This window comes from Indicator indicator, chromosome 1, assembly GCF_027791375.1.
Source record: "Indicator indicator isolate 239-I01 chromosome 1, UM_Iind_1.1, whole genome shotgun sequence".
NCBI classification, from domain to species: Eukaryota; Metazoa; Chordata; class Aves; order Piciformes; family Indicatoridae; genus Indicator; species Indicator indicator.
In genome coordinates, this window is record NC_072010.1 from 33,181,489 (window position 1) to 33,207,671 (window position 26,183).

Sequence of the window (26,183 nt, forward strand, 5' to 3'; positions counted from 1 at the left end):
TTCCTCACATTCAGCCTGAATCTCCCCAATTGCAGCTTTATTCCATTCCCCCTAGTCCTATCAGTACCTGATATCCTAAAAAGTCCCTTCCCAGCTTTCCTATAGGCCCCCTTCAGAACAGTGTTATGAGGCTGGGTCTTCTAAATTAGAGGAGATCTGGGCATAGGGACAGAGAGTGAGATTCCTTTACTCAGTGTTAGGCACTCATCTGCACTAGCTACTCTTGGTTACTTTTACCCTCAGCAGAGAACTAGGCACTTTTAGGGCATAGATAATATGGACACACCTGCACTTGGCAGTTTGAATCCTAACCCAAATGGCAGAGAGAAGCAAGAATTATCTATATCTTGAGCAGGCTGACAATCTCTTTATCAGTCTGTTTTATACAGAATTTAAAGTGTTATTCCTGCTGTTACAAGCATTCTCCTATGTTTAGCAGAACTAAAGATCACTCGATGTGGAGACTCACTTTGTCTCTTGTTTTTCCCTGTTACCTTTGATAAACTGTTCTTTCACGGGAAGAATTACCTGTGCCACTGGTGTTATAAATATTCATATACAAATAAATATGATTACAATGATAAATGATGTATAATTAAAATCAGAGCAGCATTTAAAGCAGATACTACATAATACCTAATGACTTTATGGAAGTTAATACTGACAAAAGGTCATTTTGGGTTTTAGGAGCTCCGAAATGCTCACAGTGAACAGCTCATGGGAATCCGCCGGGAAGAGGAGATGGAAATGTCTGATGATGACAGTGGTGACAATCCCAGTAAAAAGCTCAGAGTAGATGATTCAGGTAAAGCCAAATTCCTCTATAATGTCAAATACATGCTACTGTTGTTTTTTGGGGTTTTTTTTAAAGCAAAAAACAACTTACATATGAGAAGTGACATATTAACAGTTGATTTGATAAGACAGTATCTTATTTTAAACCCTCATAAATTAGTTACTTGAATGATGCAAGCTGTCTCTAGGAGCTGTCTATCACCTGCTATGATCTATAATGATGAAAATTCTCCAGTTCTGCCCTTGGCTGGAAGCATTATGTTTTTTAGTGTGCTCTCTGCAGTCTTGCATGACAGTATTACATTCCATGGTTGTAACAATGTCTTATTATGAGAGTCATTGAAATGATGTTTTGGTCAGTATTCTCTAAGCCTTACCTTTCTTTTCAACAAACACAAGATATATAAACTCTCTAACAAATATGCTATAGCATTTTAGCTGAGTTTTTTGTGGAATTAACTCTTAAGGGTACATATTTCACAATATGGTACTGCATGCAGCATTAACCTGACACTCATTAGATGGCTGTCACGAAAAACAGAACAAAGGTGCATGTAATATACTAAACAAAAGCAACCCTTTCAGCCTTCTACAAATAATCCACTGTCCAGGGTGAACACTGAAAGGTGGCTCAGAAGCTGCCTGCATTACTGACTTGTAACATGATCTAAAATGGGTGCTTCACTTGATTTCTTGACATTGGCAGGACTGGGAATTGCCAGCCAGCAGTGAGCTCCAAGAAAGGTAAAAGAGAGGGTATTATGGAAAGAAACTGAGAGTCTGATGATGAGGATAGTTTTGATCTAGTCCTTTGCATTCTAGTCCTTTGCATACAGGTACCATATTTAGAAAGGAAAGAATTCCATCCATTCAAATGGTTTCAAGCCCTTGTATGCCAGCACAAACATATGGATTCAAGCTTGTATAGAAAACAGCTCTTTGGTTCCTCCTGTGACAAGATGTTGTGTGTGATTGAGTGATTTTAGAAGTAAAGATCAAAGGAAGCAGTGTCATTCTAGCAAATAAATTTTTACTACAACATCTCTCTTGGGGGAGATTTAATTTTTTTCCTGAATGGAAAAAAAAAAGCAACAATAAAACCTGTAAAGGGCACCCTTAATTTTCACATGACTAATTGTGTGGAGTTGAATTTTCTAGCAGAATATTTGGAGCAAATGGATTCCTACAGACAAAGCACTTGAATCCCCTCAGTGATAATGGTAGCACACTTAGTACTGTGTTACATATTAAATCAAAATCTAGAAATACGAATCCACTTGAGTACTTGCCCTTCATTGTCCGTTGTACTGTCTTGGTGAAACTGATCCAGCCTGCTGCATATGTAGAGTCATCATTCAGTTCTATAATTAATTTTATAGCTTTCTTCTTCTGACAATGCACTCTCAGCTAAAGCAAGTGCATTTGATTCTTCTGTCATTGACAACACAGGGAACAAAACAAAAACAGTTATTGGCTATAAAACGTTGGTAAAAGAAAAGAGAGAAGGACTTTTTTTTCATTTTTCTGTACAGACAAGTGAGAAGTGATCCTATTTTTTTTAAATTATTCTTTGTGTTAGATGCCTTCTTTTCTTTCTTTCCCTTTCCTTTCTTTTTGCATGTGTGATTACAGAACCATCCCTTTATCTCACTGAAGTGGCTATTTGTATTCACAGTAGCTTCTGTTCTACAAAGAATGTCTTTTAAAGAGCCTTTTATCACAAAGAAATAATTCTGCACTGTAAGAAAACATTGTCACTTTCTCTTTTTTTAGCCCCTTTTCTTAAAATGTTTGTCTACATGCTTAACCATGGGAAGGGCAAGGCTTGAATAACACAAAGACATTGTACCTCTTCAATTCAAGGGCAGCAGGCACATAAAAACGCTTAAAAGTCTAAATACAAATGTGGCTGAAGCAATGAGACATGATGAACTGATTTGGATCGTTCCATAGTTCTGTACTGCCTCTCCTGCAATCCCAACAGTTTCCTTGAGGACATTGTTTGTCATTTGCCATACTTGACAGTGGGAACAAAACTTTTGTGACATTAGCATCCCCAAAGCGACAACAAGTTAGAGATTCCTCCAGGCTCCAACACCTATGTCAGGTCTTTTCTTGCTAATGCAGCTGGTTAAATCACTCCTAGTACAAGAAGGCTTAAATTATTCAGCAATTTAGAATGGTTCCTAAGACCTCATTCTGTCTTGGTAAAGCACAGTTTTAGGAGTTCCCTAGTGTAATTTATGCTAGTCAAACCTTTTTCATTCAGAAATAAGTCTATTTCTCTCAGCACCTAGATAGATGCTGGTTAGAATGAAAACTCTCCTCTAACATATCTGAAAAGAAACCTACACATCAATATAAAAAGGAGGGAAATTCCAGCCTCAGCATTTGAAAGCACAGTGCAACACGTTTAAGCCCTGAGGCTGTCAAAAAGACTTCAGTGCCTGAGTGCTTATCCAGAATCGTTGGACTTCATGTTTCTGAGGAACAGTACAGCACACTGAGGCTCTTGTACACAGTATGTTCTGGAGATTTGGGATGGATGATGAAAAAGCTGTTACAAAAAATGATTTGCCTTTTTCCTTCAAGTAACGCAAGATATTAAGTCATACAAGAGAGCAAGTCATGCAAGATACAAGTGATGGTGCGTATTAGAAATCTAGTAGTTGTTTGGGAAGATTTGGGCTTGCTGCTTGTGACAATGCAGAGCAGCTCCAGAGGGACTTGTTGCAAAGCATGTCACTCAAATGCTCTTCTTTCATACGCCAACTATGCTCCTCCTAGCTGTTTATGAACTTGATTACTGAAATCAGTGATTCAATGGCAGCCTTGCAATGAGAATCTTGAAATCACATTCAGGTTGGAAGAGACCCTCAGGATAAGCAAGTCCAACTGATAACCCTACTCTACAAGGGTCACCCCTAAACCATATCCGCAAGCTCCATATCCAAATGACCTTTAAACACATCCAGGGCTGGTGACTCAATCACCTCCCTGGGCAGCACATTCCAATGCCTGACCACTCTTGCTGTGAAAAAATTTTCCCTAATGTCCATTCTAAACCTACCCCAGTCACAGCTTGAGGCCATTCCCTCTTGTTCTATCACCAATTACCTGTGAGAAGAGACCAGCACCAGCCTCTCCACAACATCCTTTCAGGCAGTTGTAGAGAGCCATGAAGTCTCCCCTCAGCCTCCTCTTTTCCAAACTAAACAGCCCCAGCTCCTTCAGTCACTCTTCATAAGATTTATTCTCCAGGCCCTTCCCCAGGTTCATTGCCCTCCTCTGCACTCGCTCCAGCACCTCCACATCTCTCTTGTACTGAGGTGCCCAAAACTGAACACAATACTCAAGGTGTGGCCTCACCAGAGCTGAGTACAAGGTGACAATCTCTTCCCTACTCCTGCTGGACACAGCATTTCTAATACAAATTAGGAATTGAGTCCTCCAGTCTCTTCACCCTCTAGTCCCTGCTGCAGGGCTGGGCACTGCCTCCTGGGCAAAGAACTTCTGCTCCTCTAAGTGTTTTATGGGTCGTTCTCCCCAGGTTTAGTTAGTACTCTACTGTGTGCATGCTGAGTCTCCAAGGAAAAGGCAGGTGTGACTACCTGCTGGTTCTGTTGGAGAGCATCTAAAACTGCTGCAAGGACCTCCCAAAGAGTCCCCCGTCTTCTTTCCCCCCCCCTCTCTGTATCTAGTAAGTTGACTGAACTATCATACATTCCTAGTTTATAGAAAATCCTCCTGGCTTTGCAGGCTAAAGGTCATTTGCACTATGGTAAAAGATGGCTAACATGAGAGTGAGTGAATCTCACCTGTGGGATCAGCTATTGCTTTAGGAAGATTTTTTATTTTTTATTATTTATTATTATTTTTTTAAAACTCAGACTTTAAATAGTGATTTTCCTGCAGTGTGGATTTTAGAGTTTGAAAGAGACAAGAGGATTGCTGAAGTAAAGCTGGGAGATTGCTAAGGAAAAAATAATAATGATGATTGGCAACACAGTTAATACATTTGAAAGTCAAGGTGCAGCTACTGAAGCATTAGCTCAAGGGGAGAAAAAGAGATTCAGTGCTGGAGTCTAGAGGATATACGAAAATCTTCAGAACAATCAGGATTTATGGATGCTTCATCTCCCACCTGCTGGCACTGGGACTAAGGATCCACACGTAAAAGCCTCCAAAGCAATTTTAAGAATTAGTGAAGTGAAGCTTCATGTTGTTGAAAAGAGCTGAAGTTTGGTTTATGCCTAGAAGGTACCTGTAATTTTACTTTAAGGGGTGGGTTAATCTCTTCCTTTTGCAGTTCACAGCATTATGCCATTAATTCTAACAACTCCAGCTTCAGCAGTAGACTGTGGCTGGTGCTGTGGAAAAGAAAGAAATGCACAGTGCTGCATGGGGACATGGAAGGGATGGTCACATGATTAAGGCTTTTGACTGGGATCCTAAAGATCTGGGACAAATCCTAGCTCTGCTACATGTACCCTGCCTGGACTAATCAATGGAGTTGTGTTATCCCAGTTCCCTAGAATCAAATGGAGGTAAGCAATACTTCAGCCACTGCCTGTCCATGTGAATGATAAGTGCTTTGGTGCAGGGCTCTTTCCAGCTCAACAGACTTGCAATAGCACAGTCATTGGGCATGTGGAGCTTTTCAACACCTTTGTATGATCTGTGATGAAGTAACTTAATAACATCTCACAGAATGCATGCAAATAACAAATTGCAAGTTATGTAGTGCAGGCCTAGTTTGAACACATAAATTGGCACTGCTTTCCAAGTTAGGAAAGACATTCTCTATGACAGGATTTTCAAACATACCTAAAGAAGGTGCCAAACTTAAACACTGACCTCTTTCTGTCTTGAGCAGTAGCCTTGGCCTTTAATGCTCTCCTGAACGGATCTGTCTCATTTGCAGCATCAGCTAAGTCACTCGCCGTAGGAGACAGGCTGAATAGTGGGCAGTCCATCTCACAGAAGAACATAAGTCCTTGTGAAAGTCAGTATTTGAAAATTGCACCCTGGTGAACACAGCATAAAACAGGCTTTGTGATATTGTTCATAAGTCTATCTTGAAAGTTGCAATCCTGGCAAGTCTTCAAGGAAAGCCTGAAACAACACCAAAGTGATCGGCATGATGCTTATTCATCTTTTCTCTGCAATTCAATCCTCTTTTTTTGCTTTCTCTAAGACTTCTGTGAGTGCAGAGATGCACACGTGGAACAGAAACTGTGTTTTTATAGCTGGATTAAACTGGTAGGAAAGCTTTATATAGCTTGTTTGAATAGACATAAAAACCATGAATAGAAATTTCTGAGCCCCAGCTATGTGGAGCTAAGCTTTGATCTTCATTTTCTGCCAAGTGGCCCAGTGTCCCAAAATATCTCATATCAGATCTTCTTCTTCCTCCTGATCCCAAAGATTTTCTCCCTTCCTTTCTTGTAAGTCTAACCTTCTGGGGTTTATGGGAGATTTTATTTTAAACAAAAGACTGATTTATTTTTCTGCCATTGCCTCTCCATCCCATAGTGTTTTGGCTTCAGATTTTGTGAAAGTGATACTGATATTTAACAAGTCCATAATTTGCCCATTTTCCTTTGAAATACCTGTTGATTTAAAATGAAAAATAACAAAATGTATTTACTTTAGAAATTAATGGGTTAGCATTGCTGTTTTTTTCCCCTCAAATAAATCAGCAGCTGGTGCCATAATCAGCCCTGTAGTAATAAACATATATGGGCACCTGAAGAGGAAAATCAACCCTATTAACAGAAGCTATTAACCAGATTTTATAAGCAACCTTGAAGAAAAGAATGCATTTAAAATCTGAAGCTCTGGATTGTCACTGTACTGAAATGGTCCCCTCTCTGGCCAGAGAAGACAGATGAACAACCTTTTTGAGCTCTGCAAGAAGAGTAACTTCCCTTTGAATGGAAATGCTCTGGACACAGCAATGAGCTTTGCTCCCTGGGACCATCACAGATGATCACTAGAAAGCAGCACAAGATGATTACTCTCTCTATGATGGGAAAAGTCTGCTCTAGTGTCTTTCACAGCATGCCAGTTCAGAGCTGTTATCATCAGGCAGACTCCAATTTTGTGCCTCAAAATGCATTCCATATTTCCCACAGCTTTTACAAAAATAGTTTGAAATTCAGGAACCGTGTAGGCAGGGGTCTAATTTTATGCCCCTGATTTTAAGTCCATTTGGCTCTAATAATGCTTCTTGTGCAGCTGAATTTAGCCTTGATGAATCAGGGATGAAGGTAGTTGCCAAGCTTATCTTCCCTGAGGAATAAAGCCAGCCTTGTGTCCTGTCCCAGGTACTGAGCCAGTTTCTCTGGGACACACACAACATGTTGGCTTTGGCCTGAAGGTATGTGCTGGTCCTGTGGACACAGCAATGAAGGGGTTAACCCAACTTTCAATTTTTGAAAGAAACAGACACTTCAAAGTAATTTTCCTAATATGGGTTTTAGGAGGATGTCCCCTTTACTACAAAACAAGTCTGCTGCGCTTTGATGCTTTTCAAATGCCAGAAATACTATTATCTAGATTACATTTTATCATGTTTTCTGGGTATTTCATACTGATAAGGTTTTATGCAGGATCATTACATATGAGAGTAGATTTAATCCTGTTTTTAGTAAGCTTTAAGGACACTGAGGGATTATTTATGTAATAAGATGCAAAGTTGCTATGGAAAATGCTATAGCAACCTAACATCTTCACAAAACCAAGCAGCCACTTGTGACAGCAATCTAAGTTTACATTTATTTTAGTGTCATTTTATTGACATTCTTAGTATCTCATTTTGGCAGCATGTTAAAATATGTTTTCAGTTCATGCTAGAACAAAATTAACAGCATGTTGTTGGAATTAAGATGATGCTTATAATTTTTAATGTAATTTTAGCATGTTTTATTTTGTGTAAATAGCATTAAAATATAGTAGTGAGAAGAAGTCTGGGGTATAGAGGTGTATCCCCTCTATCTGTAACATATTGAAAGTAATGTTTTACGAGTCAGAGAAAGCTGGATTGTTTTTATTTGCTTTATACCTGATTGAAAATGTTTTAAGAAAGAAATGATTTTGTTATTAGAATTTATTTAAAATCCTCTATCTTTTATTTTAGCTTTCCCAGTTGAGGATGCAGGCTATAATTTTTCATTAGGTATTGTAAAGCAGGGCATCATTTCTGAGCTTGTAGATTTGCAGTTTGGTAGGGAATTGCCCTTTTAAAATGGAACTTTTCTAAAACATGTAACAATACGCATTGCCCCTTAGGAGGTTAAATAAAAAGGGAAAGAACAAACAAACACATAATGACAAAACAGTCTGAACTCTGTCCTGTGCTCATTGCAGTTAATAATGAAACTCGCACTGGCTACAGTGGAAGCAGAAGCCAGCTCTGTATATTGATTTTCTCCATCCCCCTCCATTACGAATCCTGAAGTGCAGCTGTAACATTGTTGAAGTGGGATGTTGGCAGCAAAATCAATAAAAGACAATATTAGAACATATGCTGTTTTCAGGTTCCTCACAATCTGATATAGCTGGTATTAGCATTCGTCTCCAAATTACTCTTCATGCTTTCTACAAAGTGACTTTCTTTATAGTGCCCTCTCCAATATAAAGCTCTCAAGCTCTGACTCTCGTATTTATCCTTCAAGAGAACGAGTCCTATTTATAACAGTGAAGATGGTTGATTCTGAGCAAAGCATAAAGAACAGATTCCTTCAAGAGTGGCTTCAGCCTGTGCTTTATTTCTGGTCTCCAATGAAAGTTCATTTCCATTATTGTTCAAACTAAGATGGTGGTTTTAAGTTGTCTTATGTATGCTACCCTTTGTGCCCTGTTGCTAGAAACCTTTTTCACTCCAGCACATTAGAGAAGCTTGCAGATACTGCTGGAGGTGGAGGTGTAGGTAGCTTCATCTCCACTCTTAAATCCAAAAAGCATCAGCTATTGCTAAGGTTTCAGAGGAAATACTGATCAGAAAGCAGTGTCTTTTCCAATGTCAGTACAAAATTCTAAACTCACAATTGCAGGTTTGAGGCACATCCTTATATCATGAACTATGCAAGGCTGGCTGAATAGCCAGCTTCCATTTTAAAGGAAAAAACTTCATTTTCAAAGTGTGCAGCTTCTCATCCTTTGTGTGTCCAGCTGACTGGCAGTCTGTGATGTGATTGCATGCCAGGAGTTAGAAGACTAACCAGCAGAGCTCATACTTAAAGCTAGATGGGCACAGAAGCTCCCCAAACTATTACTTATTAGTGTTGCTGGTTTACTTTGGTGAATGAATCTTAGATTCAGAGGACTTTCAAGAAGTCCAGCTGTTTGGTTTTGGCTTAAAGACCATCTCAAGAAAATAAACCTCTTAGAAATGCATATATCCACAGCAGAGCGTTTTGATAACAAATATAGTGAAAGATTTGGCTCATAAAGTTGAAAGCCATGTAAATGCAAAGTTCCTTGGAGATGAATTATTTTCGTGTTCTTCAAGTTTATATTCATGGCAGAGAGAAAACAAAGTGTAGTCCTCTAGGATGTGAAATGACAAACTGAAGATCTAGATATCATATCAAAACCATACCATTTTATTCCACTTTTCTACTAACTCCAGCATATGACTTCTTGAACACCAGCACACAGAACTCTAAAGCAGGAAAATTTATTTCTTTTCAGCTTAAAGAAAGGTGTCTTGTTCTGTTGTTTGGTATGGGGTTTTGGTGTATTTTTTTGTTTTGTTTTTAATTAAGACTTCTAATCGGCCTTTTTTTTGTTTGCTTGTTTTTTTGAGGGTTTTTTTGCTTTTTAATGGGCAAAAGAATTTTCTCCTCTTCAGCCTTCCACATATTTGGTGTGTTGCAGATTTCATTAGGTGGAAGGACTGTGCCAGACGTGTCTTTACAACAATTGTATCCAGTGATTGCTAGGCTACTTCTACAACTGCCAAGGACCCACCTCATGTGTCAGCCAGGGATTTCTCTGAAGAGATCCCAATCTATATTTTGACCAGTGTATTTTAATATCCTCATCAATGACAGAAACAGCAGAATCAAGTCCACCCTCAGCAAGTTTGCAGATGACACCAAGCTGAGTGGTGCAATTGAAATGCCAGAGGGATAGGATGTCATGCAGAGGGACGTGGGCAAGCTGGAGAGGTGGGGACAGGTTCAACAAGACCCAGTGCAATGTCCTGCACCTGGGTCAGGACAATCCTCATTATCTGTACAGGCTGCGCGATGATGTGATAGAGAGAAGTTCTGCAGAAAGGACTTGGAGTGCTAGTGGACCAAAAGCTGGGTATGAGCCAATAATGCGTGCTTTCAGCCCAGAAGGCAGATTGCATCCCAGGATGCATCAAAAGAAGCATGGCCAGCAGACCAAGAGAGAGAACTCACCTGGAGTACTGTGTCTAGCTCTGGGGCTCTCAACACAACCTGATGGAGCAGGTCTAGAGGAAGGACACAAAAATGATCACCTCTTATGAAGACAAGCTGAGAGAGTTGGGATTGTTCAGTCTGGAGAAGAGAAGGCTCTGGGGAGACCCTACAGTGGCCTGTAGGAGGCCTACAAGAAGGCTGGGGAGGGACTGCATGTAGCAATAGGAAAAAGAGCAATGGTTTTAAACTAAAGAAAGGTAGATTTAGATTGGACATTAGGGAAAAATTTCTTACCAGGTGGTGGAACACTGAAACAGGTTGCGCAGGGAGGTGGTGGAGGCCCCATTTCTTCAGACATTCAAGGCCAGGTTTGATAGGGCTCTGAGCAACCTGATCTAGTTGGGGATGTCCTTGTTTACTGAAGGGGAAATGGACTAGATAACTTCTAGAGGTCCCTTCCAAACCAGTGTATTCTATAATTCTGTGGTTCTATGATTCTACTATTTGAGTGGTTGCTAGTCTACAGCACCATTTTCCTCATTGCTTCTTTGTCGTTTATCAGATATAGGCTGTCATCCCTCCTAAATTTGTCTGAGCTCTGAAAATAAGTGAGCACTTCTAACAGTCAAGGAAGAACATCATAAAAAGCAATAGCTCTCCCCATGTTCTATTATCAGATAGTCATCTGTCTCATCATGTTTTGTTGATCGATTTTGAGATGCCTGGACTGTTAGACCTTGATCCTACAAGCTACTGCCTGCTGATCAGAGTGTTTGTACTCACCTTCTGCTCCACCCCCACAGATACAAAGCCCTAAGCAGTGGCTTATCAAGAAATGCCTTGTCTGGTACAAGTATTTCACAGTTACCTCCTTAATGTTGCACACCGTGCAGATTTTAATAAATTGTCTGTTTCTGAAAGAACTAGAAGTAACACTAAGCTCTGTAGAACCCTGTCATCTGCAACTTTGAAAAGTATTTGATTTTTCTGTAGCTGAGAAAATACCTACTACTAAACATGTTAAATTGTGGAGAAGCACAGTGTTTTCTGTTTGCAGATACTGAGTATTCTGAAGGCATGATGGAAGTGGAAAAGGGAGTTTTTGGCTCTTCTGGTCACCCTTCAATTCACATGAGGGATAAATGGCTCAAGAAATTCTGTCTTTGAATGTGAGTCAAGGAATTACAAGCTTCATGTGATCAAGCTTATGCCTTCTAAAGCAGTAAAATTATACTCCCGTATTTAAGATCCATTTTTATCTAAGGACAAAGTAACTGAGCCAATATTTCAGTATTATGCACAATTTTAAAAGAAAAATTAGCTCAGCCCTCCAATCCGGGACAAGGTCAGAGAGACAGATGAATAACTGCTTTCCTGCAATTTAAGGGTACAATGGGATTTTGCATAAAGGTGGATTATCCTCACACTTGTGGAAGGCACTTTAGGAACAAAATTTTCCTAGTTTCAATCAGAACAATTCAAAACACCACAGTCACTTAAAACACTCAGCCTTTTCTTCCTTAATGGATGTGACAAATTGAAGGACTTACATGCACACTGTTAAGTTTGCTTCCAAGTATCAATGACAGTTTCTTCATAGTTATAAGTGCTACAGATTAATTTTCTTTAAGTTGTAAGAGCAGTGCAGGGCTCGAATGAAATTCCTAGTTTGAATGCCAATGGTAGCAATGCAGCCATGTGTCTTGTAAATGTTAGCGTTTGTTGTGTAAGTCTGAATAAAAACATAGCAATTACAGAACCACGGAATTATTGAGACTGGAAAAGACCTCTGAGATCATCATGTCCAGCCTATGACCTAACACCACGTCATCATATTCTCAGCACTGGTTAGGCTGCACCTCGAGTACTGTGTCCAGTTCTGGGTCCCTCAATTTAAGAAGGACACTGAGATACTTGAATGTGTCCAGAGAAGGGCAATGAGGCTGGGGAGAGGCCTCGAACACAAACCCTACAAGAAGAGGCTGAAGGAGCTGGGATTGTTTAGCCTGGAGAGGAGGAGGCTCAGGGGTGACCTCATTGCTGTCTACAACTACCTGAAGGGAGGCTGTAGCCAGGAGGGGGTTGGTCTCTTCTCCCAGGCAACCAGCACCAGAACAAGAGGACACAGTCTCAAGCTGCGCCAGGGGAGGCTTAGGCTGGAGGTGAGGAGAAAGTTCTTCACAGAGAGAATTGTTAGCCGTTGGAATGTGCTGCCCAGGGAGGTGGTAGAGTCACCATCCCTGGAGGTGTTCAAGCAGGGATTGGTGGCACTTGGTGCCATGGTTTAGTAGTCATGAGGTCTTGGGTGACAGGTTGGACTTTGATGATCCTTGAGGTCCTTTCCAACCTTATTGATTCTGTGATTCTGTGATCAGCTATGCCACCAAGTGACACACCCAATCTTAAAGACCTCCAGGGATGGTGATTCCACCACCTCCCTGGGGAGTCCATTCCAGTGCCTAATCACCCTTTCTGTGAGGAAGTGCTTCCTAATATCTAAAAACTTTGGCTCCTAAGAAGCAACCATGGCTAACCCAACCACACAAATATATTTGAATATCCTAAGTGATTTATGTATCACACGTGCGCACATACATGCAATCCATTTATGCACTATACATAAGATTAACATAAAATACATTAAAATACTGAGCATTCATCAGCATCTCTTGTGCTATTCAAATGTCTGTACTTTCAGTTGCAAAGCTTCATTAATACAAGCAGTGGGGTTTTTTTATTACTGATGTAGGAGAGGGTCTTTGATAACACTTGGCATCTCCCATGTAACCAAAGCTTTTCTTACTTGAGCATACTCCTTCCTCTTAGAGACTAAAATCTCCTGTGTTCAGTTTTAGTGTTACAGGAACACAGTCATTTTTTAATACCATCAATTAAAGGAAAAAGTCACTGTCAGGGAAATGCTAGAGAGAGTCCAATGAAAGGCTACAAAGATGATTAAGGGACTAGAACATGTGTTTTATGAGGAAAGGCTGAGAGACCTGAGGCTCTTTAACCTAGAGAAGACTGAAAGGTGATCTTACTGATGTCAGTAAATGTATGAAGAGACAAGAAGAAGGGGCCAGTCCCTTTTCAGTGGTGCCCTGGGATAGAATCAGGGACAACAGATACTAACTGGAATACAGGAAGTTCCACCTAAACAGAAAGAGGGACTTCTTTAAGGGTGACAGCGTGCTTAGAGAGGTTGTGAAGTCTCCTTCACTGGAGACTTTCAAAACCCACCTGAACTCATTCCTGTGTGGCCTGCATTAGGTGATCCTTCTTTGGCAAGACTAGGTGATCTCCAAAGGTCCCTTCCAATGCCTACCATTTGATTGTTTAAACCACAGGTTTTTAAAAGTGTTGCAACAGTTCTGTTTCTATGGGAAAAAAAAAAAAAAAAAGGCAGAGCCTCTGGAACAGTTTCAGTACTTGATTAATTATGTTTAAGGCAGCAGTTGTTAGAAAACATAACATATACATATCTGAAAAATGTATCCCCTCATAAAACAAATACTCTAATAAGCAATGAGGAGTGATTTTTACTGAATTTTGAAAACATCTGAGAACTGCTACTATTTATGATCAAAGCTATAACCTTACATTTTCTTATGATTTGCTTTCTGTGCCCCTAATATAACACGAGAACCAAGAAGGAAAAGCAGTGCAACAACCAACCCAAATAACAGCCCACCCATCTCAGTTATCTGTGCTCTCTGCCTTATCCTGTCTCCCCATATGCATACGAAAAGCTGTTTGGGTTTGGTACATATAATGGGTGGCAGTAGAAAAAATATAACCCAAAAGGAGAGGGGAAAAAGACCCTTTGCTTTAAAGAGGTGGCCTGGAGAAACTGGTCTCAATGGGGCAGATTAACTAGCAACTGTCAAAATATCATTTATGAGCTGTGCAGATTCCTGTTCTCCAAAGAGATGCTGTCAAGTGAAGTAGACCTAAAATGTGACAGGCTTTGATATTATTGTAACAAGGTGGTCTCTTCCAAATTCTAAATATGCATTTCAGTAATCTGATGTGACATCTTCATAGGAAAAGTCCAAAACACTTAATGCTGCAATTTACCTAGAACAGAGATGGGTGAAAGGGAACTGGAGAATGTACTGCAAAATGACTATGAGTGAGGGGAAAGAGAAACATCTGGAAATGGCAGGCAAGTGGGAATTACAAATGAACAAAGAGATAGCCTCATTCATTTGGAGTTGAAAGGGCAAGTGAACTGAAACAGTACTGAGGTAAAAAAAAAGAAAGGAACAAAGAGGCGAGTAGAAGGATTGACTTAAAGCAGGAGATTAGCTTTCTCTCTTCTGAGCCCTTTAGAGAAAGCTGGTTCACCGTTCAAGTGGGTTTTCTGCAGCTGTGAGTTCTGGATCAATGAGCCCAAACTGAGCTCCTAAACCAGTGATCACTTGGAAGACTGTAATAAGCAATCTGCATCTTTTTCCTAGGACTGTCTAAAACAGTGAGACTAAATTGCTTTGTTGGTGTTTTTAATTAAACGTCAGAGTTAGTGAGAACACGATGAAATACAGAGAGCCAGTACTCATCACGGTCTGGAAAGTTTGGAAGCCACTAATCCAGAAACTTGAAGTAGAGATTTTCAGTTAATGATCTCTCTAGGGCTTTAAGTAAAATGTCAGATATCATGAGACTCATCATAACACCACAGGAATTGGCAGCGCTGCACTCTGGGGCATTCTTAGTTCATTGTAGAGCCAGCATTTGTGTGACACTTTTTGTTATTAGGCCCAGTTGGGCTGTAATCTGCCCTTCCTTTCCCTACACCTTTGCTATTTGTAAAGAGATATCCTTCATTTCACAAGAAATAATAAGCCTTCATAAATTACTGGTGTAATTACATGTGTAGTAAACCTAGGATAAGAACAGTGCAAGTGCTAAAGTCTGCTAAGCAGGAAAAAGTTTTGATAACTGAGAAAATATCTCTTCAGAGTAATGCTTTGGTTTCTTAAGTGTTACATCCATCTGTACTGCATAGGAGGGATAAAATTGTAGTTAAATCATAGTACAACTTTTCTTTCTTCTCCTTTTTTTTTCCTTTTTTTTTTTTTTTGTTGGTTGGTTGGTTGGTTTTGGTTTTGTGGTTTTTTGGCAGCATCCTTCCATTTACTAGTTGTTCACCAGCAAGTTTTATGTGAATAGGAAGCCTGAAAATAATTCTCATGAGTGTTCAATTTGAACATCTGGTATCATCATGAATGTGACTGGTATAATGAGCTTCTCTGCACTGAACACAGGCTGCATGGTGAGGAAAAGGCTTTGAAGCAACTGCACCTGAATAAAGCAGGTTTTGTAAAAATAAAAATAAATCTCCGTCCCAGTGTGTGGGCCCTAACTCCCACTAACATTAATGACAATAACCTCTCCTCATATTGGATAATTAGTGCCCTTAGAGTTTAAATGTGCAGATACTGAATATTTAAATTAAATGTGCCCTACATTAGAAAAAAAATGTGGAAATTGTCTCATTGTTTGGTTACATTATGTCTGAAGGTGGAAAGAAAGAATTGTTCATGGCTTGGTTACCTTGTAATTGCCCCAAATTATTTATTTTTGCACCATTCAGATTCTGTTTTCAGAGTTTATCCAGGCTAGTTACCTAGCTGCTTTCAAGCTTTAAACAAGTGACATAGCCTATTTTTTGTGGAAACATGGGAGAACAATGGAGGAAGCATTTAATAAACAATGCAGTACAGAAATAATGTTGATTTTATCTGTTTATATCTGACATATTTCTGTGCACCTGTCATTGACATCTGAGCACTATGTTTGCTGGTGATAGGTATTTAGTAACTGTCCATAAAGGAAATTGTCTTCTAGGAACTCAAGGCAATGAATTAAAACTATTGTAGTTATTGGACAACTCAGGAGCTTCACACTGTAAAGTGGGCTAAGAAGATGCCTAAAGGTGACCAAGGCATAGCTTAGTCTTACCTTTCCAGAAAGCTTCCCGGAGATACCATTAAAGAGCTGCTTCCCCAAATACTTTTGAACTGCGTGTGACTAAAACTTGTTCCCAGAATTCAGGTTCTGTGATAGCATTTACAAAAATCAGGTGTGAGAAAAGTGATCTAGACCTGGGCAGTTATAGATAATAACAACGTAAACTCATTCTGCAAGGAACTGACAACTAATGGAAAATACAGAGAGAAGGTCAGCTGCGGCGGTTTGTGGTGGAGACATAGGTAAACACTTCTCTAGTTGCTCGTTGTGTGTCCCCACCTCAGAGACCATCCAGCTTTTTGTCTGCAATGAGGCCCATGCTTTCCTTCCCACTACCTCGCACATCTCCTGCAAATCCAACCTCCTTTCCCACCTCAAGGTGTGGGTCATTCATTAGCATCACCTTACGCATTCCCTGCCACTGAGTGATCACAATGGCAGCCTCAAACTGTAGCATAAAGTTTATTTACCTGAAGGCAGGAGCCAAGGGTTTCATCTGGTCTGTGAAACTGAGATGTTTTTCCTGCAAGGCAGCCCCAGCCTCAGCATCACTCTTTCCTGACATACGCCAGCATGATTACACCAGTGTATCCTCTTACAGCTTCACATTCAACGTGAAACTGAGCCCACTACTCACATTTGAACTCCTGCTTGCACTCAGTGGCTAAGAGCATTACTGCCTTGATTGTGCCACCACCAGGAGTCCTACCACACTTCTTTTTCTCTTCCTTCACCTATTGAACTTGGATCCAAAATTTTCTTAATTTTCCGCTTAGCTCTTCCTAGAATCTGGCCTCTGCCTTTAATCTGTCAAAATTCATACACAAACCTTGTAATCTCATATTTGGCTTCCAGGAGTTTTTGGAAGGAGTTCAATTGAGCCCTTTCTCAAGATAATACAAAGATAATACACCACATATCTCCTTAGACCATCCAGGCTATACTTTTGCTATGACTATCTGCCTTAAAAATGACAAACTCCCTTTGTTGTAAAACTTTACCCTGGTTTCTACAGCATGAAGATATATCCAGATCCTCCAGAAACATTTTTCCTTGTTGATTTTCCCCTGATTGTACTGCTTCACAGTTCAGCTATTTGAAAAACAAGCAAGCTAGCTGGAAGCCAGGGATAACTTTTATTGCTTCTATTTGTAGTTGTGGTCTTTGTGTCCTTATTTCTCTTCTCTCACATTTGTTCAGTCCCTCCAACCAAAAATCCTTTGAAGAAGTAGCTGTGTCCTGCAAGATGTTTTTTTTCTTTTTTTGTCATTGTAAATGCTCTGCAATGGGAATGATGCAAAAAATTACCATAGCAACTGTAATTTTGACAGGTTTGATGCTTTTCTTGTTGCTGCTATCAAAAGGAACAGTACTTCATTTAAAACCTTATTTTCAAGTCAGGAAATTAGGATAATGGCATTAGTGGAACTCAGAGGGCAGGAAGGTTTGATAATATGCTCTTCATCTGTTTTCATCCACGTCACTGTAATGATACATTGACTAAAGTTACAAAACCTTGAGAAATTCTGCTGAAGAGGCTAGACTGAAAGTCTGAAGATAGACAAATAAGCCCAAAAGTTTTCAGTTTTAGGATCTATTTCTGTAGAAGCATAGAAGAATCTCTAGAAAGAAAAAGTCCTGCTAGGAGGATATAATGCAAATCTGTGCTTCTGAATTCACAAGAGGGTTTTCTCTTCTTGTTATTGTTTACCATATGTTCTTCAGATATTACCTCTAGATTTCCTTACACTCTTGAGATAACCTACTGCCTATGCATTTCAATTCAGAGTGCCCACAGACTGCAAATCAGTAGTCTGACATTAATATTAATTGTAAAGTTATTAGGGTGTCATCTAATGAGAAATGCACATTGCAGGTGTGTATCATCTGAACGGGAAGAAAATTTTACATTCCCCTTTATTTTCTCAATAAACAGATACAGTCAAAAATGTGAGGTGTTTACCCTCCTTCCTGGCCACTATGACATGCTGTGAGTCATAAAATAGTAGAGTTACCCAGTGTCACCTGTGAAGACACTCTGTGTTGGCTCCAGTGGGCATTATTATGGGTTAGGCTCAACACACAGTCACAGAGTAACAGGTATAAGTAAAAGGTGTAGATTAGTAGTACCCATAAGAAAGCACACTCCTAACTATCCAAGAAAGATGCCCTAGAAAAATAAAGTTGTTTCTTTTGAGACATCAGTCAATGGCTGTGTCCTTAGACTTCAGTGAATTGCTGATCATCCAGTCACCTCTTGTTTTAGAAGGTGTCTTTTTGATATGCGTCGGACCGGGTCCGCTACATGGAGTCATCTTGCAATTGTGTTGCCAGATTGTGTACAGCACTTCTGCTTCAGCTCAAGGAAATCACACTAACCTCTGAGATGTCCTCAAAGTATCAATGTGAAGATTTCCCCCACTTACACATGTCTAGTCTTTCTCCAGCCGCTTCTCTGAGTCTGGCAGGTATCGTTTTGCATCCCCCCATGAAAACACTGTGAAGTGTGTATTGAACTGGTTTCCAGCTGTGTTTGTTTAGGTAGGAATATTTTCTTCTGCTTGCAGCTTGGGCAGCTATTTGAGATTCTTGTCAGAGTTTTCTTTTGATATAGCTTCCTTGTATATAGTCCTTCTGTAAGTGCTTTCAGCATTCATTGTGTTTTCAACCTAAGATTCTTTTTAGCATGTCTCATAGAGGGGTTTTGTAGATGAGCATCTGAACTACCAAACCTAGAATGGTTTGAGAAGTAGCATTGAGATGAGCTGAGTAAACCTTTTTCTTCCAATTAACTACATTCATCACCTTTCTCAATGAAGCCAAAGCCAAACTTTCTATTAAGGTTTGAAATATTTACTTTTTTAAATGAAAATTCCCTTTTCCCAAAAAAATTGTGCTTTAATTTTGACTTAGTACTCAATGAAGTGCCTTTATTTGTATATGTAATAAATTATAATATATAATAAATTACATATTATTATAGATAATTGTTATAAATGAAATAAAATTATATTATAAGGTTTTTTTTTTTTATTTAATAGATATTTTATTTGGAATCAAAAGAGACTTTGGTCTAATTACAGAATTATTTTAATTTTAGCACACTTAAATAGAAATATCTTAAAGTAATAGAATCATAGAATTGTCAGGATTGGAAGGGACCTCAAGGATCATCTAGTTCCAAACCCCTGCCATCTCACACTACATTAGGCTGGCCAGAGCCATATCCAGCCTGGCCTTAAACACCTCCAGGGATGGGACTTCTACCACCTCCCTGGGCAACCTGTTTCAGTGTCTCACCATCCTCATGGTGAAGAACTTCTTCCCAACATCCAATCTGAATCTACCCAGTCCTAGTTTTGCTTCATTCCCCCTAGTCCTATCATTACCTGACACCCTCAAAAGTTCCTCACCAACTTTCTTGTAGACCCCGTTAAGATACTGGAAGGCCACAAGAAGGTCTCCTCAGAGCCTTCTCTTCTCCAGACTGAACAGCCCCAACTCTCCCAGTCTGTCCTCATAGGAGAGGTGCTCCAGCCCTCTGATCATCCTCGTGGCCCTTCTCTGGACACCTTCCAGCATGTTCAGATCCTTCTTGTTAACAGGGGCTCCAGAACTGATTGCAGTACTCCAGGTGGGGTCTCACCAGAGTGGAGTAGAGGGGGAGAATCACCTACCTCGACCTGCTGGCTGTGCTTCTGATGCAGCCCAGGAGGTGATTTGCTTTCTGTGCTGCAAGTGCACACTGGTGGCTCATGTTGAGCTTCTCATCCACCAGCACCCCCAAGTCCTTTTCTTTAGGGCTGCTCTCAAGTCAGTCACTGCCCAGCCTAATAGTTATGTTAGGTCAACACAAAGAATGTTTCTGGTTTTGTTTAAAAGTTACCCCATGTTGAATGTGCTGGTTACTTGGGTCCACCAAATGCCTTTTTGGATTTATTCTCCTTCTCTACCAACCATTCTGTCTGCACATGTTAGAAACTGACAACTTGTAGCTTACAATTACATAGCGAAGGAACCACGTATATTTAATGTCATATTGTTTCACAGTATCAAGTATATCAGAGGTTGGAAGGGACCTCAAGGGATCATCAGGTCCAACCCCCCTGCCAAAGCAGGATCACTTAGGGTAGTCTGCACACGAATGCATCCAGGTGGGTTTGTAAAGTCTCCAGAGAAGGAGACTGCACAACCCCCTCTGTGGAGCCTGTTCCAGCTTTCCATCACCCTCACTGTAAAGTTTCTCCTCATGTTGAGGTGAAATTTTCTATGTTCCAGTTTGAACCCATTGTTCCTTGTCTTATCACTGTGAACCACCAAAAAGAGCCTGGCCCCCTCCACTTGACACCCACCCCTCAGATATTTATAGACATTGATCAGATCCCCTCTCAGTCTTCTCTTCTCCAGACTAAATAGCCCCAGGGCTCTCAGTCTCTCTTCATAAGGGAGATGCTCAAGTCCCCTAATCATCCTCATGGCTCTCTGTTGGATTCTCTCCAGCAGGTCTCTGTCTCTCTTGAACTGGGGAGCCCAAAACTGGACACAGTATTCCAGATGTTTGTGGACTCTTGTTTATAATTAATTAATTTAAAAGCTTGTGACAATGAAATATTTTTTTACAATATTGATATATGTCTCATCCTCCGTAATTAAGGACTTATTTCTACCTTCAACTCTCTTTAATTGCTTACTATGAATGGCTAGGAAGAATCACCAGAGTGTATAGTAATGTTGATAAGAAATTGCACACCTCTGGGAATCCTGCCTGCTATCACAAACTTATCTCTGCTCTATTCTTACTCTCTCACTTTATGTTGTTTGGGATATTTCCCTTAAATCTTAAAATAGATTATAGCCTTATCCAGCAGTCTTTGTCTTCTGGTGTCTGCAATCTAGAATAACAGGGCACCTGTCCTTGGATAGGACTTCTTGGTAGTCCTGCAGTGTAATTATTGTCAAATAGATTTCAATATGCTATACTAAATATAATTTTTAAATAATGAAATAAAATAATGGCATTTATAGGTGCAACATTTTTTAGCAGTAAAAAAATGTATTTCTATTCTACAGGTGAAATAGGCAGCTAGCTTCACTGTTCATTATACACTGTGACTTGTTCCATTTGGATGAGTTATTTTTGAAATCCTAATAGGTTCATCACCTACAGATTGCTTACTTTTGCAGCATGTCATAGCCCTTTCCATTTCCAATAATTTGCTAGCAGCCCATGTAGCAGATTTCTTTTGCTGTCCCTAGCCCCACTCAATAGCCTGAACGCATCTAGGGGAGAAAAAGAAGGAGTTCTCCAAGTGGGCTGTAATGTGACCCAGAAAATATACAACAGCAGACTTCCCAAGTAGGGCAGCCTCAGCCTCAGATGAATGTGGGTCCTAACCCACATTTGAGTGAGGACAGTGATTAACAGGTACATAGGCTTTACACCCCCCACTTATACAGCAGCTCTCAATAGTTTTTTGAGAGTTGGTTTAGGTGATGGACAGCAGGTGAATTACTGATCTAAAGCCACTGTAGAAACTTGAGTAGGACCTTAATGGTCTTCTTTCAAGCTTTCAAAGAGTAGAAGGGTAGGCAGTTTCTGCCTAGAATTGAGCACCACATTTTCATTCTTTTTTTTTTAATTTTATTTTAAATTGTGGAAGAGTCTAATTGGTAGGAATAATGACAGAGAGACTTTTAACTGAGGCCTTGGTAAGAGGACAAGGGGCAGTAGTTTTAAGCTGAAAAGTGGTAGATTTCAGTTAGACATAATGAAGACATTTTTTTACTATGAAGCTGATGAGACAGTGGAGCAGTTTGCCCAGAGAAGTCGTGCATGCCCCATTATGGGAAGTGTTCAAGGCCAGGTTGGATGGGGCTTTGAGCAACCTCATCTGGTGGAAGATGTCCCTTCCCATGGCAGGAGGATTGAACTTAATCTCTAGACATCCGTTCTAACCCAAACTATTTAATTTTAACTTAAGTTTTTGTTGGACTGTGTTTTTATTTGCTTGGGCTCTTGATTTAATTTTTGTTTTTTTCTTGTAGTATTGCTTGTTGACTTTTACCAAAAAAAAAAAAAAAAAAAAGGAGAAAAAAATTGTATTTCATCCTCTTATTTGCCCATTGGACTCATCACTGCAGTTTCTTGAGGGTAAATTTTGTCGTAGAATGGTGATTACATGCTTTTCAGAACAATTTAATTTGATGTAACAATACTGTAACTGCTGCTAAGTCTTCCAGAGAGATTCTGTAGAATATTGACATTAACAGCAATAACTAATCCATGTCTGTATTTGAATAGTAGCCAGCTATATTCTGGATAATGGGTTTATGCATTTGGATAATGCATTTACACTATTTCTAAATTAGTAAAAATGATCTGAGGAAAAGGTAGATTTGCCCTACCAAAGAGAAAACATTTTTATTGTGACATTCTATCTAAATGATGATGTGATTTCCCAAACATGTTGAATCACGTTGTGCTGGGGAACAGGGGACTCTCTATCTGTGGAAGGTCTAGTCAAGAGAGGCCTGACATTAAACTGAGTTAATATACAATTTCCCATAATTTGGAGTTGAACCATATTGTTATTGTAGGTGGGCAAGAAAGAATTCTGTGATACCAAGCCTGAAATCATTTAATCAGGAATGTAAATCAGTTATGTGCTTCAGTTACCAAATGTTGATAGAATTGGCTATGGTAGATTGTTGGTTTTTAATTACAGCTGCTCCGTAATGTTGTTGTGTTACCAGGTTCCAAGAAGGAAAATAGTATAGTATTGCAGTTTGCTGTGCCAAATGACCACTGCTACTGCCAAGTATCAATACTAGCAGGAGTGGCTTCTTCTATAGGGTGAGAACCACATCCCTAAAGTAATGAATGCCACACTCCCCTATATGTATTTATGTTTGGATAATTCATTCAAATAATGTTCCTAGTACATGCTTTATAGCCTTCTGCCTTTTGCTACACAAATTTTAGCTTATATTGCAGACTGTGCAAGTCATTTGGCAAATGTAATTTCCATCCCTGCATACTAATCGATTTCTTCACAAACACCTGCTATCAGTTATGATAATAAAAATGCCATTCTAAATTGAAAAGGGGCCAAATGGAGCTTCCTAAGGAAATGACTTAAGTGTCTTTCAATGCCTTTAATGTAGTAATGTTCTTGTAGTGCCAACACTTTCTTGAGCATTTGCATTTTATATAATTTCACTCTATTACATCATTTTTTTGTCTAAATTGTTCCTCATAACCATTTCTATGAAGAAGTTCATAGTGAGATTGGAGAGGAATTTCTGTGTTTCTTTGCTCGTGGGACTAAGTTTAGCAACTTTAGGTAGTACAGCTCTTTAGGTAGCTTCCTTAGCAGAGCTTGTGATTGGAACATCTGGCCACTAAGCTAGTATAAATACTAAATGGCTGTATCAGTTCCTGTAATATCACTGGGAAAATGTTGTAAAGTTGGTGGGTTCCTTGCCCTTGGACTGCATGCCAGTTTCTTCCTAAAATATAAGCTTAAATTTAGCAGCCAGATTGCAAGTAGCGTTCGAATTACCTAGGGTCGCTTTGTGGCTCCTTCCATCCCAGGAAATAACTTCCCAGCAATGGTCTTTGCCAGAACCTAATCATTTTCAGCTCTGCTGGGTCTTGTCTCAGCTCTGAAATGTCTCACTGGCTGTCAGCTGTATTGTCATCTCCCCTGCCAATGTCCTTTGCATTATTTGTGAGGAAACAATCCATTTTACTGATTGCTTCACTTTTTGATTTTCTCTTAGCTCTAGCCGCCCAAGCGTATGCACTAAAGGAAGAGAACGACAGTCTGCGATGGCAGCTGGATGCTTATAGGAATGAAGTGGAGCTCCTGAAACAGGAGAAAGGACAGCTCTTTCGAACAGAAGAAAGCCTTACAAAGGACCAGCAGCTGCAGTTCCTGCAGCAGACAATGCAAGGCATGCAGCAGGTATTGCTATGGAAGAAAAGCGTGGGTCTTTTTTGGTTTAGCAAAGTGGTACCATAATGCTGTGCTGTACTCAAGACTATTAGCCATGAATAGAATCATAGAATAGAATCAGAGAATCAGTCAGGGATGGAAGGTCCAGATTTCCTCACATTTCTTCACATCTGCAGATTTTAAATGGGGGAAAGAGGAAAGGGGAATTGAGGACATATTTATGGATAGCCATTTTAGGAATTCATAAACTGTAAACCCATCGATTACTCAAGGAAACTCCTTATGCAGGTTCTATTTAGGAGCCAGCCACTCAGGTACATCCCTTATTGCTCTCCTCACTTAATCCAGTTGGCCCTAAATCTGCACATAAGTTCAAGAAAGTTTGTCCAGTGTAGCATATGCAGTGCTTTCATTTGTATTTGGATGCATCTCCACTTCTTGGCGTCGTTATTTTTCTTCTGACTCTTATTTAAGAATGACAGAGACGTGTACAGTTTTTCCAGATTACCCTCATGCTAACTTGCAAGTGGATAGAAACTTCAATGCTGTCTCCTAAGCTTTTGTCTTTTATGCTGACCCATGGATTCAACCTTTTCATTCAGGCAATTTTAAAGTGATTTAATGCAGCAACAAAGCTTTTTGTTTGACGTTACTCAGGCAGAAATTGCAGTGTGTCCCTGTAGGGAGGGTTCAGTTTAGCTTACCCATACTCCTTTATTTGTCAGTGCACTCCTGATCCTGTGTGGGGCAAGTCTTGTCAAGCACATCCAGACTGCTCCCATTGCTTCATCTGACACATTGGGTGACACATAAGCAGCTCTCATTTCACACACGTGTATAGTTTCATTTCTGAGCAGGCATATGCATTCAGATGCTACATAACAGAACACAAAGGCAGTGGCTCACCACCACACTGGACTGAGTTCCCATTTAGAAAGGAGATGTCAGCACAGAGGTTAATTTTGCCTCCCTCATCAGTATCCGGAAGGCACACATACTTTTCTCTATCACTTCTCTATCACTCACGATTATTAGATTCCAGGAGGGAACAGGGTGGACTTGCTTCCAGATTGTACTAAGCTGCTGCTTTTCTATGACAAAAACCAGGAGCTCCTGGTTGGATTAGGAACTTCATTGCTGTTACAATATTAATCATATCCAGCAAGTCTGCAAATCCCAGCTAACACCAAATAAAAAGACAAGCCTACACATGTGTTTTTACAAACACAAACCCCTCCAATACCTGCAGTTTTACCATATTATGATGATTTATGGTATAGTGGAGTAATTCAGAACAAAAAATTGAAAAAATAGAAAAGTCATTCACCATTCAAGAATAAAATCTTCCCTGAATTTGGGAATAAAGTCATTAATCAGAAATACCTGAGGTTTCAATGTACGTTAGATATGCTTGTGTCTATTCACAATCTTATCCTTAAATATATGGATACTTAATCACAGAATCAAAGAATCACAGAATCACAAAATGTTAAGGGTTGGAAGGGACCTTGAAAGATCATCTGGGCCAACCACCCTGCCAGAGCAGGATCACCTATACCAGATCCCACAGGAATGCATCCAGGTGGGTTTTGAATATCTCTAGGGAGGGAAACTCCACAGTCCACCTGGGCACCTGTTCCAGTATTCCATCACCCTCACAGTGAGAAAATTTTTCTTCATGTTCATATGGAACTTCCTGTGCCTCAACTTCTACCCATTGCCCCTTGTCCTGTCATTGGGAATCACTGAGAAGAGCCTGACTCCATCCTCTTGGTGCTTACCCTTTACATATTTATGTACATTAATGAAGTCACCCCTTAGTCTTCTCTTCTCCAAGCTGAAGAGCCCCAGCTCCCTCAGTCTCTCCTCATAAGGATGATATTCCAATCCTTTAATCATTTTTGTGGCTCTGTGCTGGACTCTTTCAAGCAGTTCCCTGAGGTGCTTCTTAAACTGAGGGGCCCTTTTCCCCTTCACTGCTCTCCATCAGGTCATTCCCCAAACTATATTGGTCCATGGGGTTGTTCTTTCCCAAATGTAAGACTCTACACTTGTCCTT

At 40.0% G+C, this 26,183-nt stretch overlaps 1 protein-coding gene across 1 annotated transcript in view; it reads left to right on the forward strand.

Annotated features, from left to right (window-relative positions):
* ENOX1 (ecto-NOX disulfide-thiol exchanger 1) overlaps positions 1 to 26,183 on the forward strand; it is a 154,700-nt gene that overhangs the window by 80,203 nt on the left and 48,314 nt on the right. Inside the window, exons 8-9 of the mRNA XM_054382336.1 lie at positions 688 to 805; positions 23,949 to 24,133. Of these exons, the coding sequence (XP_054238311.1) occupies positions 688 to 805; positions 23,949 to 24,133 (303 nt within the window). The remainder of the gene's footprint in view (positions 1 to 687; positions 806 to 23,948; positions 24,134 to 26,183) is intronic.